The 14,280-nt window shown below is 36.5% G+C and overlaps 1 protein-coding gene across 3 annotated transcripts in view; it reads right to left on the minus strand.

Moving 5' to 3' along the window:
- The window catches only part of Plcb1 (phospholipase C beta 1), a 652,247-nt gene that overhangs the window by 453,929 nt on the left and 184,038 nt on the right, over positions 1-14,280 (minus strand). For all 3 annotated transcript variants that reach the window (XM_090352012.1, XM_090352011.1, XM_090352013.1), the window contains exon 3: positions 624-692. In XM_090352012.1, coding sequence (XP_090208138.1) covers positions 624-692 — 69 coding nt within the window. The remainder of the gene's footprint in view (positions 1-623; positions 693-14,280) is intronic.

Consider the following 14,280-nt stretch of genomic DNA (forward strand, 5'->3'; position numbering starts at 1 on the left):
ATTCCAAGTTCATCTTAATGATTTAGAATTAAGCAGTACATGTTGGATACCTCTTATCCAAAATGCTTGGGCCAAGAAGACTTTTCTATTTCAGATTTTGTTTCAGCTTTTAAAATAATTGCCTATACATCATTAGATATTTTCAAGTCTACACAAAACACTTCGTTTATGTTTCATATCCATCTCATGGACGTGGCTTGAAGGTAATTTTATACATTTTTTTCATGCACCTGCATTTTGGCAGTGATTTTCACAAGAGGTCATGAGTGGAACTTCTTACTTGTGGTTTTAGATCCAGCCTAAAATGTTTCAGATTTAGGATTACTCAAGATTCCATAATTCTCACTTCGATGTGCTTAATCTATACCTTGTACTTTGCTATTTTTTTTCTCAAACAAAAACAGAATCACAGGGCGATGGGTGAGCCTTTAGGTCTCACTGTCCATATGCTCACTCATTATTTCCATCTTTTAATATAAGTGGAAGTGTTTCGAGCAGACAGGCTGTTGTGTTTTACAATGTCTACAACAGAGAAACTTTTAATTGGGGCAATTAGTTGGTATCATGACACAGATAAATAATCAAGGCAGCAGCTGGTGTGGGCCCGCTGCTCAGCTTCTTACCTTGGGAGCTTTGGCATGCTTCCCACACCTGGCATCTTTGACAAGACTGAGATCTAACAGCTCCGTCTCCTGGAAGGCAAAAATGAGAATCTGTTAAGCAACTACACAGATCCTTCTTCTTTATTTTTATATCATTGACATCCTTAAAAAATGAATACTATCTTCAGTTTTGCCTGAGATTTTCTCTGTAGTTGAGATATTTCTTCCTCCTTTTGTCACTTCTCGGTAGAAGTGGGGTAATTTTTTTAAAAAAGATCACTAATAACTGTTCCATTTAATAATATGTTCTGATACATTCGAAAGAATGAAATGCAAGATTTAAGACTCCAGACTAACCTCCATGCCACTGCTAAGTCATGAGGAGTTAGGCTTTCTTGTTCAACCACTGGAAACCATCCACGAGTCACTGAGAACATGAAGAGTTGTCAGAGGACAGAAAACTAAGAAGAGGGGTCAAAGAGAAGCTCCCATCAGCTCATTTACACCCCTAGCTCATCTGGCCAAGGTAAAGGTAAGGCTCTGTCTCCCCTACCCAAGCCTTTTACACGCAGACTTCATACCATGATTATAAGAACACTTATCCATTATCATCACTGAACAGCCACAATATGCACACATCTCTAGGGTCTAGTCACATACAATTCATTTGTTCCTCTGATTGGCCTGTGTGTGTGTGTATATGCAGATGATAGTATACATGTACCTTTATGTTTTTCAGGGAGAGTGTGTCAATGCCAAATGTTAGCTTCTATAAGTGGTTTGCAGGTAAAGGATAGCTAAAGGAAAGATTGATGGAGAAATTATCAAGTTTGGACTGCAGACGTGTGGAGGAAGAGGACTCATTTCAATTTGAGGATACAACATGAGCAAATAACTCAGAAAAGAATATGCCAAGAGGACTGGGGCCAAACCTTTAGAAATCTATACCTTCTGAGCACTGGGAGGAGATAGCCCATTGGGAAAAGTACTAAGAAGAAGAATAAAGAAGTACAAGAGTAAAACATAACCACACTGAATCCATGGTAGTAGTGAGGGAGGGAATTCATACTGGAGCCATTCAACATTCTCACTGGATGAAGAAAAATCATGGAAGATGATATCAGAGAGCTAGAAATTCAGGAAGTCCACCCAATGGACAGTAAGTCATGGAAGTTGAGCCATGTATGTCACCAAGTCATTCAGTGAATTGCCACTGGCCAGAAAGGATTATAGCACAAAGAGCAGAATTATATTCAATGTGATGAATGCAAATATCGGCTTATAGTTCCTGGTAATAAATAAGTTGGATGCAGGAATCTAGCCATCTTCTTCCAGAGGAGGCAGTGCCTTGTTATTCAACTGTTAATATATCTTCTGGACACAAGCATGCATGACTGGTCAAAGCCAACAGGGCTGCCAATCCTGGAAGCTGATATTCCTAGTCAGGTTTTGAAAAAAGCCACTCAAAATTTCCAAACACCTGGCGTAAAACTGTCTGATAACATCTGCAATGTTGCAGTCCAATAAGGATGAAACAGAAAGTGGCATCTCCCCTCCGCAGATCTGATAACACACCGGGCTCCCCCCACCCTTCTCTACAGGCTAGAGGAGTGAACATTGGACCATTGTACACTTCCTTTTCCCATCTTAGAAGACCTCTTAATCCATTCCAGGCAGTGCATAATAGCCCTGCGAAAATTATCTCAAACTCTGCGGTGTGATAGATGACAACACGGCAAAGAGATTGCAGGGCAAAGTTGTGATGCAATTATTATCCTGCCATCTACAGTGCCATTTTTAGGAAACAATAGTTTCAATTTAGGATTTGATGATTCCTTAGGTAAATGCATCACATAGCTCAACCCAGGGTGGGGGAAAGATGGAAAATAAGACATAAGGAAGTTGAATATCTGGCATAAAACTTTTTTTTGTCTCTGCAGAAATAACAAGCAACCCATTGTGTAGACAAAAGGAAATAAAAAGAGGAAAAGCAAGCTTGAAGAACGTTAATTTGGGATATGGGAATTGAGTGGAGACTTGAGAGTTAAGAGTCAAAAATCAAGGTATATAATAGACAGAGAGATGAGAGACATTATGGCGGTAGAATAGTAAATAAAGGAAAGAGAGGATTAAAACCATGATGGAGTTTCTATTTATTCATCAAGTGTCAGAAGTATGTGCAAACTGATGGTAGATTTTGGAGATGGCGGTTTAAGAAGTTTATTCAAGTTGAAAAGTCAGTAATGAATTTGCCTGAACATTGTTTGTAAAATCTCAGCTCTTTGTCAGGTAAAGGCTAGTGGGGTTGAATCACAAAATGAAATTGTCAGTTCTCCATTTGGAGGAGCTCACCACGATTATTGTTTTCCAGAGAAATTGCTTTAAAGTGCCTGGTGAGATAGGTAGCAGGAAGCCATAATATATATTTCTGCCAGCACACAATGGCGAACAGAATGTGTCAGTCTTACAACAGTATGCGTGTGTGTATGTGTGAATGGGGTAAGGTGGTTATGGACAGAAGAAAGAACAAGTACAGATGTGAACAGGCAGATATTGTGTATGGGAAGTTACAAGAGATACACAGAAAGCAGCAACAGTAAACCAGATTTGGTAGACATTCACAAACTCTCCTCTTTTATTCATAAAACACTAACATATGTTTGATATACTTTTATATGCATTTCATGATGTTTTACATATGCATACAATACAAATTTTTTCATGCACTCATTTTACCTACCTGGTCAGAAATATTTTCTATCCCGGGATATTTTCTCAGTTGAACAAACAATAGACTGAAACATTCCTTGTTTGGTTATATACACAAAACCTGAAATGAGCTCATGGAGAACCTACATCTTAGCAGGCATCATTACAGATAATGAGCACTGTTTTCTTCTTTCAACTCTAGGGGAAACACTTATTCCCAATGACATGGAGGGATAGTTAATGCCAGCTTCCCCAGGGGATGCATTCTGATACCATGGGACTCAAAACTTCTTTCATGGCGTGTAAATTGTGTGTGTAGGAAATCCAGCATAGATCTCTGTAGATGTGGTTAATGTGGCATGGGAAAGACCCATTTGGAAAAGCTGTTCATGGACTCATTCAGCTAGAAAGTGATGATTAAAATAGCATTTCCATTTCTATTAACATGCAAGAATCAGCTCTCTAGGGTTTTTCTCCATCTTTTCCTCTCCATTAAGAGGAAAATGTGGAATCAATGCAAAGGACCACCAAAAATGTTAGTTATGTCAATAAAACTCTTTATAGGTTAATTTCCTTGTCTTAGTAGCTTCATCAACTTCTTCTCATTAGTATAAGACACTGGAATGGCCCCTTTCTCAGTGCTTTTAAGAGTTACTTTTTCCAGATTGGCAGAATTCATTATCGTTTTATCATCTATTAAATACAAATAATAGTATCTCTCATACTTGTTCCCTTCAAATGTCGCTGGTTCTTTAGTTGGACATCTTACATTAGAGCATCTGATTCAGTGAGTCTGGGAGTAGTTTTTTAAATCTGCATCTCTAATTGGTAGATAATTCTGATGCCAATGATCCAACAGGTGAAGCTTTTCAAATGCCTCCTATACAAGCACTCACACAATTGTTGTTATAGGAATCTTGATCAGGACTGATAAAACTATTCAACAGTTACAGTTCTGAGATGTATTCCTAAAAAAAGAATCTGTCTCATTCTTTCTATAGGAAACTGTAAAAATTATGGTAATCACTGAATATAAAAATGTGTCTAGGCTTGATTTGGATTCATCTTTTTTATTTAAAAAAAGGACAGCAATCCCTTATGTCTAAAAGTTCCATAGTATTAAATTTTATCTAGCCTAAGTAAATGTCTTTAAGTGTTGAACACTTCAAGCAATCATTGAAATAGTTTTATGTTGACTGAAAATATTCTACTACTCAGCCTTTGTATTAGACTTCATTGCACACGTCTAAAGACCTTTCTAATGCCATGGGAATTATGGTCATTCGCCAATAGGAAGAGAACTAGAGTGTCCAAACACAAGTGACCTACTTGGATAAAGAAATAAAGAATACTATATACATACACTCCAGGAAGTAGAAACAGGTGGAGTGGTTTATTATTGCACTGTTTGTCTTCTTCTCTTTCCTTTTTCATTTGTTTATTTCCTTTTGTCTCTGTCTTTAAAAAAAATCTTACTTTTGCCTTGTATATAGGTTTATCTGATTTTTGAAGGGGAAGAAGAAGCACAGAAATGGTGGGACAAATGTTGAACCAATAGCAGCGATACACACTAGACCCTGTGTTGAAAATAAACTATACAACTTGGGATGGAGGAGGGTGTTGGGAGGGGAATAACTAAGAAGATGGAGAAAGCTGGTGACAGTGTTCAAAAGGGGATGTACTCATTACCAGGCTTATATAACTGCAAACCCTCTGCGTATAACTTCTACAATATTTTTAAAAAGAATACTGTAACTGTACCCTTATTTTAGACTCTAAATGACATGTTTTAAGATGGAAAATATATTTCTATGGCTCTATGTGCATAGAAAAGCACTGTATCTTTTCTCATTGTTAAGTATAGATACAAGGAGAATTAACAATAAGTACACCTCAAATTTTAGAGACTGTATTTTATGTTTCTGTTTAATGAGTGATGAGAAAAAGACCTGAAAACTAAGGAAAGAGAGTATGGTTTCTTATGTTTACCATTCAGGAGGAAGATTTCAATCCATCAGCCACTAACTCACTGTGAGGTAGATGAGCCATGAAATCCACCACAAACTCTGCTAAGAACATAATTTAACATGTAACTCCTCAGAGAATACCAATTTCTGTGCATTGTTACCAAATTCCATTAGTCACCCAATATAATAATGTGCTTCAAGTTCACATGGTATATAATCAGAGGCAGCAATTATAGTCATAAACATTTCACAGAGAAGGTATTAATGGTTGGGTGATGTGGTGTGATTATGTTCACCACCACATGTGGTGTGTTCAGTAATTTGTTTAACCTTGATTCGCCAAAAGTAGAATACATTAATATATGTATATATATATTCTTGACTGCCAGATCACTTTAAAATGCAAAAATATAAAAAATGGTTTTAGAGTCCAATAACAAAGGGTTTTAATTTAAAGAGAAGCACATGGACTTAGACTGAACTCTTTGTTCCTTAACTCTGTTCTTTTTCTGCAGGAACACACAATCTGTGCAGTAGAGCTCTCAAAAACTCCCTATACTGTCTCTCCCACCTGGGTTACATTTCCTTTGTTCCTTAGGATGGCTCGCTCTTTTTTTCTTTCTTTCTTTCTTTCTTTCTTTCTTTCTTTCTTTCTTTCTTTCTTTCTTTCTTTCTTTCCTTCTTTCCTAATTGTATCTTTCTATTTTCTCTTTCTTTCTTTCTTTCTTTCTTTCTTCTTTCTTTCTTTCTTTCTTTCTTTTTTTCTTTCTTTCTTTCTTCCTTTCTTTCTTTCTCCCCCACAAGCTACAATTGAGATGTGGTATACTAAGAAACACCAGTGAAAATGAGATGAATGAGTGCACAGTAATATTCACAGAAAAGAATAGAGAGAGTCAACACCTCCAAAGTACATCCCTTAAACATACAGAAGTTTATGTAACAAATATTGCATATATCTAGCAAGCAGAAAATGTGATTTCTTTCTTGGAATGCTAATCAGTTATCAATATACTATTAAGCAGATTACTGCAAATGCTTGTATATTGTCTGGTGTCCTCCTCTGTCAAACACAGATGAAAGTGCCAGCAACATCTTCTTTATAAGCTACTGCTAAATTGACTGAGATATTAAACTGAGATCTCCACTTAGCAAAGAATGTATTCATGAATTCCTACAAAATTCCCCATTCCAAAGAAAAGAGAAAATATCTCCATAAAAACATTGACGTGAAATGGCTAGAAAAAGGATGAACCAATGCAGCAGTGGAATCCTCTGGACATTAAGTTGAAAAACTAGTCAACTTGTATGTGGGATCCGGAGGGAAAACCTGGGAGAAAGACTGAGGGAAGAGAGGACATGGTACAAAACAAAGTGTACTCTTTACCTGACTTTTGGAATTGTAACCCCTCTATGCATCACCTTTAGAATAACAATAAGCAATAAAAAATAAAATTTTTTAAAAGCATTGAAAGTTGATATGTAAAACAACTAGAAGAATATATATAAATATATAGATAGATATAAATAAACATCGCAGGTTTGAGCATTGGTAACTCACAGCTGCAATCCTAGCTATTCAGGAGGCTGAGGTCTGAGGATCACAGTTCAAAGCCAGCCAGGTACGAAAGCCCATGAGACTCTTAACTCTAATTAACCACCAGGAAACCAGGAGTGTCACTGTGGCTCAAGTGGTAGAGTGCTAGCTTTGAGCTAAATAGCTCAGGGATAATGCCCAGGCCCAGAGTTCAAACCTCACGACTGACATAAATTTTTAAAAAAGAATGTGGGTTTGAAATCTAGTAAATATTGTACTTATATTTCCAGATAATTTAAACTTAAGTTAGAGAAGCACCTTATAGAGATGATTGAGTTCTCACTTTTTATGAATGTAATATAAGATGAACATTTGAAATGAAAAAAAAAGGCATAGGAACTTAGGCTCAATGGTTTCCCTCACTTGTCATAATCAGTAGAAACCTTGGGGTCTCCTAGCAGAGATTTTCAATAGAGCAAAACCTTGATACGAAAGACCATATAGTAGGACGCTAAATGAAAGGATCTCTAGCATATAGAAACATAAGCCATATAATGAATGATTGCTGTTGTTAAGGTACTATGTTATCTCTCATCTCTTTTGTGGTCCCTTGGTTATCTCATATTGTTACATTATCTCACTTTGTTACCTTATATATCTGTATATATTTGTATTTGGTTATTTGAAATTGGATAGAGAACGGGGGAAAACAAGATGAGGGTTGGGGGTGGGGGTGGGGGGAAATGGGGAAAGGGTATCAATGTATGGGAATTAATGCACCATCTATCTGGCAAATATCATGTAACCCTTCTATTAATTACAATAAAAATATATGAAAAAAATAAAATCAGTAAAAAATAAAAAAATAAAAAAGATATGTACTCATTGTCTTACTTATTATCTATAATTCCTCTGTTCATCATCTTTATAATAAAATTAAATTAAAAAAAAGAAAATGACACCCCACTTGAACATAGCAAGTGCTTCCAAATTTCTCTTGAACAGAGATACAGTATATAAAATATCCATCAAATTCACCTTTATTCAGAAAGCCAATCACTTCAATAACTGGTAAGCAACATAAGAACATAAACTTTGCCTGATACAGTAATATACAATATGCACCATATGCTCATGTTCTCTTAAACATAAAACAATAAGCAGGGAAAATGGGAAGATACATTGTAGGTATCCTAGGTACAATTTATAAATATGAGTGCTACCTTTAGCCTTCTAATACATGGCCTTACTCTCTGTTACTTGGGCTTACTTCTATAGCTGTAAAGTGCATTTAGGAGGTGAAGTTATCAGTGTTAAAAGCTATTGGAACATTTTGATGAGGTTAACGGTACCTAATCCCAATCCTAGAGAAATTTAAGCAATATAATTAGTAAAAATAGCAATGGCAGGCATAACTGTTAACAACAGAAACCAACGATTCACTAAGAATTATAAGAGATAATTTGATATATCACCTCAGTCCTTGCAATAACACAATAAAAATCATTATCCTATGCCTTTACTTTCCAGATGAGAGAACAGAGGAGTTAAATAATGCCTGAGGAGCAGCGAGGTAAAATCACCAAATATCCCAAAATTTTGTCTGCTTGTAGTAGGTGGAATTCAAAGATGGCACCATGATGACTGCTGCATGGTATCCACACTTTTCTGTGATGCATCCTCTGTTTGAGCACAGGGAGAATCTGTAACTTGCTTCTAACCAATCCCATATAACAAAGGAGTTGAGTTATGACTCTCAGATTGTGATAGGGTGATGTGGCAAAGGTATGAGGACTTTGCCAGTATTGTTTAGGTTTTCTATCATCTGGGATAACCAGGAGCATGCTACCTCAGGTGACTCTTTCAAAAGAGGATCTAGAAGTCAAGAGATTTGTTGCAGAGAATGTCTGGCCTAATGACCATGTTGTGTATTACCAAATCAAAGGAAGGCCTGGAGGAGACAGGAGGTCATTACTTTGACACAAGGGAGTGAATTCAAAAGGAGAGCTAGAATTCCAAGAGAGAACACAGACAGAAGGGGCTTTCCTTGAAGTTTCCTGGGACTTTGAGGAGGTGAGATGTTAGCCAGTTGACAGATAATAAATGTTTGCTGCTTTAAGCCACTAAGTTAATGCTAACTTATATCTCCATAGATAATTAATGTACTACTTCCATTGTTTTTAGGTTCTAGGGTATTGAGTTTAAAAAGGAATATGATGACTTTATGTACCTTAGCTCCCTACCTCAATACAAATAAATGACTGCACACTACCAAATATGCCCAACCCAGATCAATAATGATGATAAAATCACAGAGGTATAATTCTGGAAGGAATATATAATTATTAAATAAGTATTTATTAATAGTGTCTAATTTAAAAAGAATGCATGATTCATTTTCAGACACTGTGTCCTCACAAGGCAATGTGAAATAAATCAGCAGATACCTAGCTAATTGATTCTTTGTTTGAATGAGATAGTTTAACTCCCATTTATAAAATAGTCATGCAAAAGACCGTTTAAAAGACGCTGTTTCCTGCACCCTAACTTTGTATTTCTACCCTTTGATCTAAGCTATTCTCTGCTGCAGTCACTCTGCAATCACTTTGGGCTCTAGGAAAGAGAAGACTCACTGGTAAGTATCTCCCTCAGAAGGCAAGCTACCCTGCAAACAGACAAGGCGTTCTTACCATCCTTGAAGGAACAGCTCTGGAGATGGCCAGTCAGGCATTGTGTTCCTCCTAGAGCACAGTGGTAAAAGGATAACTTCCTCACAACACCTCCAGAGACAAAGACCAAGAGTGGCCCAGCAGGCCCTACCTGACCAGGGCTGTATTCATTATGTATACGGTTCTCACCCCCCAACACCCAATTGTCCCTATTGAATCCAAAGCAAGACAACTGAAGATGAAATAAAGTGCTGTCTTTTTAGGACTACTAGGTAACAAACCCCCTTTCTTTATTCTTCACCAGGTCTCTTTATTTGATATAATAGAGTGAGTATCTGGACCTAGTCTAGACTTCAAAACTTTGAGCCTAGGACAGCAGTGGGTCTAATGACCCACCCAGTTTGAGTCATATATTTCTCTTTCTTCAGCAGCCTGGGACTTTTTAAAACTGAAATCATATAGGAATAAAATGTTTTGTTAATGTAAAGTTCAGTGAAATTCAACATGAAACTACATCCCCTGTATCAAAGACATAAAACTAATAAGATGCAATTGTTATCCATATTTATAGTTTACCTGAACATATCTGTGACTCTTGAGAAGGAAAGCAAAAGTCAGCCCTACTGCTATATAAATTCTAGAGATACTATAGTAGAAAATACCTTTTAGGTATATTTTAAAATGATGAATGAAATTAAAAATAATCATAAGTGATATGGCCCGGTGCAGTGGCTCACACCTGTAATCCTAGCTACTCAGGAGGCTGAGTTCTGAGGATCATGGTTCAAAGTCAGCCCAGGCATTGAAAAATCGTGAGATTCATACCTCCAATTAATCACTAGCAAAGGGGAAGTGGGGCTATGGCTCAAGGAGTAGGGCAGTAGCCTTGAGCTGAAGAGCTCAGGGACAGTGCACAGGACCAGAGTTCAACCCCATGACCCACCCCTCAAAAAAACAAAAACAAAAACCCGAGGGAAACTATCTCCATCACCGTGGAATATTTCCATTGGTAAATAGAATCACCAATCTGTTCAATTTTGGGAACATTATGCTTTATGTTATAAGTTCTTATTTATCATCAGGAATCACACATAGGGCACATTTTGGGGACTAAATGGTTATTTCCTTCATCATATTTGTTAAGGACTCAATGCTGTGAAACATATTCTCAATTATGATGCTTAAGATTGCATTCTCATCATTTTTTATTACTACCTATTCTAAGTGAAAGTTTTCATTTCAGGCTAATCATATGAAATAGAAATAACATCTACTGTTTTGCAAATAGTTTTATAAGTGCTGGGAAGCATCTTCATGAGCATTTGGGTGAGCACAGACTCTAACTTTTATAAAAGGTCTTTCAACAAGAAATAGGGAGCTGATATAGATTCATTGAGGAAAACAAGCTGTTTCCACTGGAAAAGTCCAGTTGATCAAAGTATAGCCAGATTGGTCCTCGTGAAGCATCTAGAATGTCTCTCTAGTCTTTACCTTTTCAACTATGGTTGATAACAAGCTATCATTTTCTCAAATCTGGCTGAGCAAGCTATTTCTATTTCCTGAATCTTACCTTATTATAATTGAATACATATTATTCCTGACTATAATTATGCTTACTTAATGCTCGTTTACTTATACTGAAACTAGAGTTTTGGACCCCAGGCTCAAACTTCAGGAGTGCTACTTCTCAGTTCCGTCTATTTACCCCTGTTCTCTAACTGTAGAACTGGCAAAGAAGAGAGAAAGGTTTATTACATTGTAGCTGTGGGAAGATAGCACTTCAATTCATCACCAGCCATCTTCAGGGGTGAAGATGCTTGCTCTAGTATAAATAGGGAAAACTGAGGGAGGGGATGAGAAAGGTATGTAAAGTCCCACATCACAGATACAGCTAACAGAGGGTCAGAGGTAGTCTGACAGTCCATAATATCAGGATTGTTCAGATAAGACTGTGTTACAATGAAAAATAATTGATGCCAATCATTCTTACCTGGTCAGACCCTTCCTGAATTCCAAGGCAGCTACAATGACACCTTAAAGAGAGAATACCTTAGGACAAAAGCCATGGACACAGAATAAAGAAGTCTGTGTTGCCTCATCTTTTTTCTGTTTCTAATTAATGTATAGCTCCAAGTTGGGTCAATATTGCTTCTATAACATTATTTAATTTCATGCTGTCCAGTGATACTCAAAATACAACCCCTTGATAAAGGATAATGTCACTTGGGAATCCATTTAAAAAATATGAATTCCTGCTCTTTTCTTAGGCCTACTGAATCCAAACAACAATCTTTAAAAAAAAATAAGCCTCAAGATGATTTCAATGAAATTAGAAGTTTGAGCCCCTTCTGCCTATATCTTAAATAAAGACCATGGCTGACCACAGAGAAGTTTAATTAACGAGGGCTGGAAGTAGAAGGAATTCCCCACAGTTAGACAGGATACCTAGATTTCTTTATAAAACAATTGCATCAGGGTCCTTTTAACAATGAGAAGATTGTTAATCAAGTTGTTTGGGATAAAGCTCACTTTGACTACACTATTATCAGCAACACCAGTATCACTACAGATTAAAGCAGTGATTACCACTTTGGGCTCTGGAGAAAAGGTAGAGTCAAGAAATTATAAGCATGCCTGGCTTATTTCTGAGTGTTCTGATTCAACTCACACAACAGGGGCATGTCTGATATTGTCTCCATTTTCTGAAGCATATATCAATGGTATTCAATCAGACTTACCTTAATAGCCAATTTTTTGGGCAAATCTACCCAGATAGTTTTATTTTCCTCCTTTTAGCTACTTGTTTCAAGATACAGCACAAATTTCTCTGCTCAAAGATTTCTATGTTATCCTGTTAAGCCTCCCTCTGTGTTCTACTAGCCACAGGAATGTGACAAACTTTCCATTTTATAGAACATTCTGAATATGCCAGGAGTTAATCTGTTTTCCAAAAATGAGACATTAGGAATTGACACATATGCAATAAGAAGTACAATTTCTTTTTAGGTTTTCTTTGTAAAGGAGTCTTGCTTCTTAAGATCACATTTATGTGTCTGGCAAGACAGAGGAATCCAACTGTGTTTCTTCCAAGCTGGAATTTATGCCATATGGAGTGAGGATTCTAATGGGGAGTATGAGGCTTAATGGCTGTTCCTGAGCACAACAGCCACTAAATAGTCAGCATAATAGCCCCAAGGCCCTCTGCTGGAAGTCAATTCTCCCTTTGATCCAACTGTTGCTCAACCTCAGAGTTAATGTAAGTACAGGAAACTAGACTAGCTATTCATATTAAGAACTTTGGGTGAATGAAAAAGCTAACTCAATCCAGGACCATTTTTCAATTCTTTGGAAAGTTTGCTCAAAGTTGTATAAACATAGAAACTCTATGGCTGCTCAGTTTAATCTCTGCTGAACCCCTTTAGTGGATAGATACTATCATCCAGAGACTGCTTATCTTACTCCTACTTATTGGCACCTGTGACCTTTGGCTGTCTTAGGATTCCTGAAGCCACTTCACCTAGTTATGCATACAGTGGAGAGTGCCAGAATGGCTGTTTTCTGGTGTAAAGGAAATCTCACCCACCTGGCCTTGGGGTAGAGCAAAGTGCCAGGTAAAATTTATCCTCTGGAGTTGTATTCAGGTTATAGGTTAAGACTGGGACTTCAGTTGAAATCTCACCTTTATCTGGTTTCCTTTTTCCTTCTTTTATATGTCTGTCATCAGGAGCCCTTCTTTAACAAATCTCTTGCATATAATCCTTAGCAGTGGAGTCTTTTGGGGACTGTGATTCATTATCATTTGCAAATAACCAATTTAGAACATAAGGTTAAACTACAGTTAAATAAGGTTAAACCATGTATTCAAAATTCATTCATATTATATTTTTAAAGGCTCTTTTATTGTTATGCTGATTCTTTATTTGCACAGTTTTCACATTCACTTTATTTTCTTATTTTATCGTTGTGGTGATGTACATAGGTGTTCATAGTTACATTCATCAGGTAGTGGGTACATCACTTCTTTAACATTGTTACCCCTTCCCATGATTTTTATTTGTTTTGTTTGTTAATTTATGTTTTACATTCTTTGATTTTAGCTACACTTTTATACGCCTTTGGAGATTTTCAACAATTTTTCTTTGAAAGTTGCTTTATTTCCTATGGTATGCTCACAAAACGAACATTCTCGTGGGGCAAATTCTGTTATTACATGATATATTCCATTTTGTATCACCCTAGTCAGATTTTTAAGAACATTTTGTTCCTATTTTAGATACCTACCTCCGACACCACTGTGCAAACAAATAGTTTTTTTTCAATCACTATCTAAAAGTTTCTTATTATGAAAATTAAAATCTGTAAAAACATTCTTTTACCTACTCCCTAAATATGATCAATCTTGTCATGTTCTACTTTCTTCTCTGCAAAGATTTACTTCATTTTCTACTGCCTACTCTGGCTTCCAGATGATGGGTAGATAGACATGCAGACAGACAGAAAGATAAACAGAGAGATAGAGCTAGATAGAGATATTTCCACCATGGAAAAAAAAATATATATATCTTTTCCAAAGATGAATAGAAATGATTTATTCTATCACTTCATCAAGACAATTAAAAGTGAATAAAGATGATTTTAAAGGCCTTTATATAAATAACGTTTATACTCATTTACACAAATATTATTAATTTAGCTTGTCATTTCTTTTTGTGAGTGAAAAACTATTGCAGAATCAGCATGGGATAATGTCAAATATAAAAGCCGAGACAGAGAAAATCTGAAATTAATGATTCATTGTA

The sequence above is a fragment of the Megascapheus bottae genome, chromosome 18, assembly GCF_031878675.1.
Source record: "Megascapheus bottae isolate mThoBot1 chromosome 18, mThoBot2.hap1, whole genome shotgun sequence".
In the NCBI taxonomy this organism is placed as follows: Eukaryota; Metazoa; Chordata; class Mammalia; order Rodentia; family Geomyidae; genus Megascapheus; species Megascapheus bottae.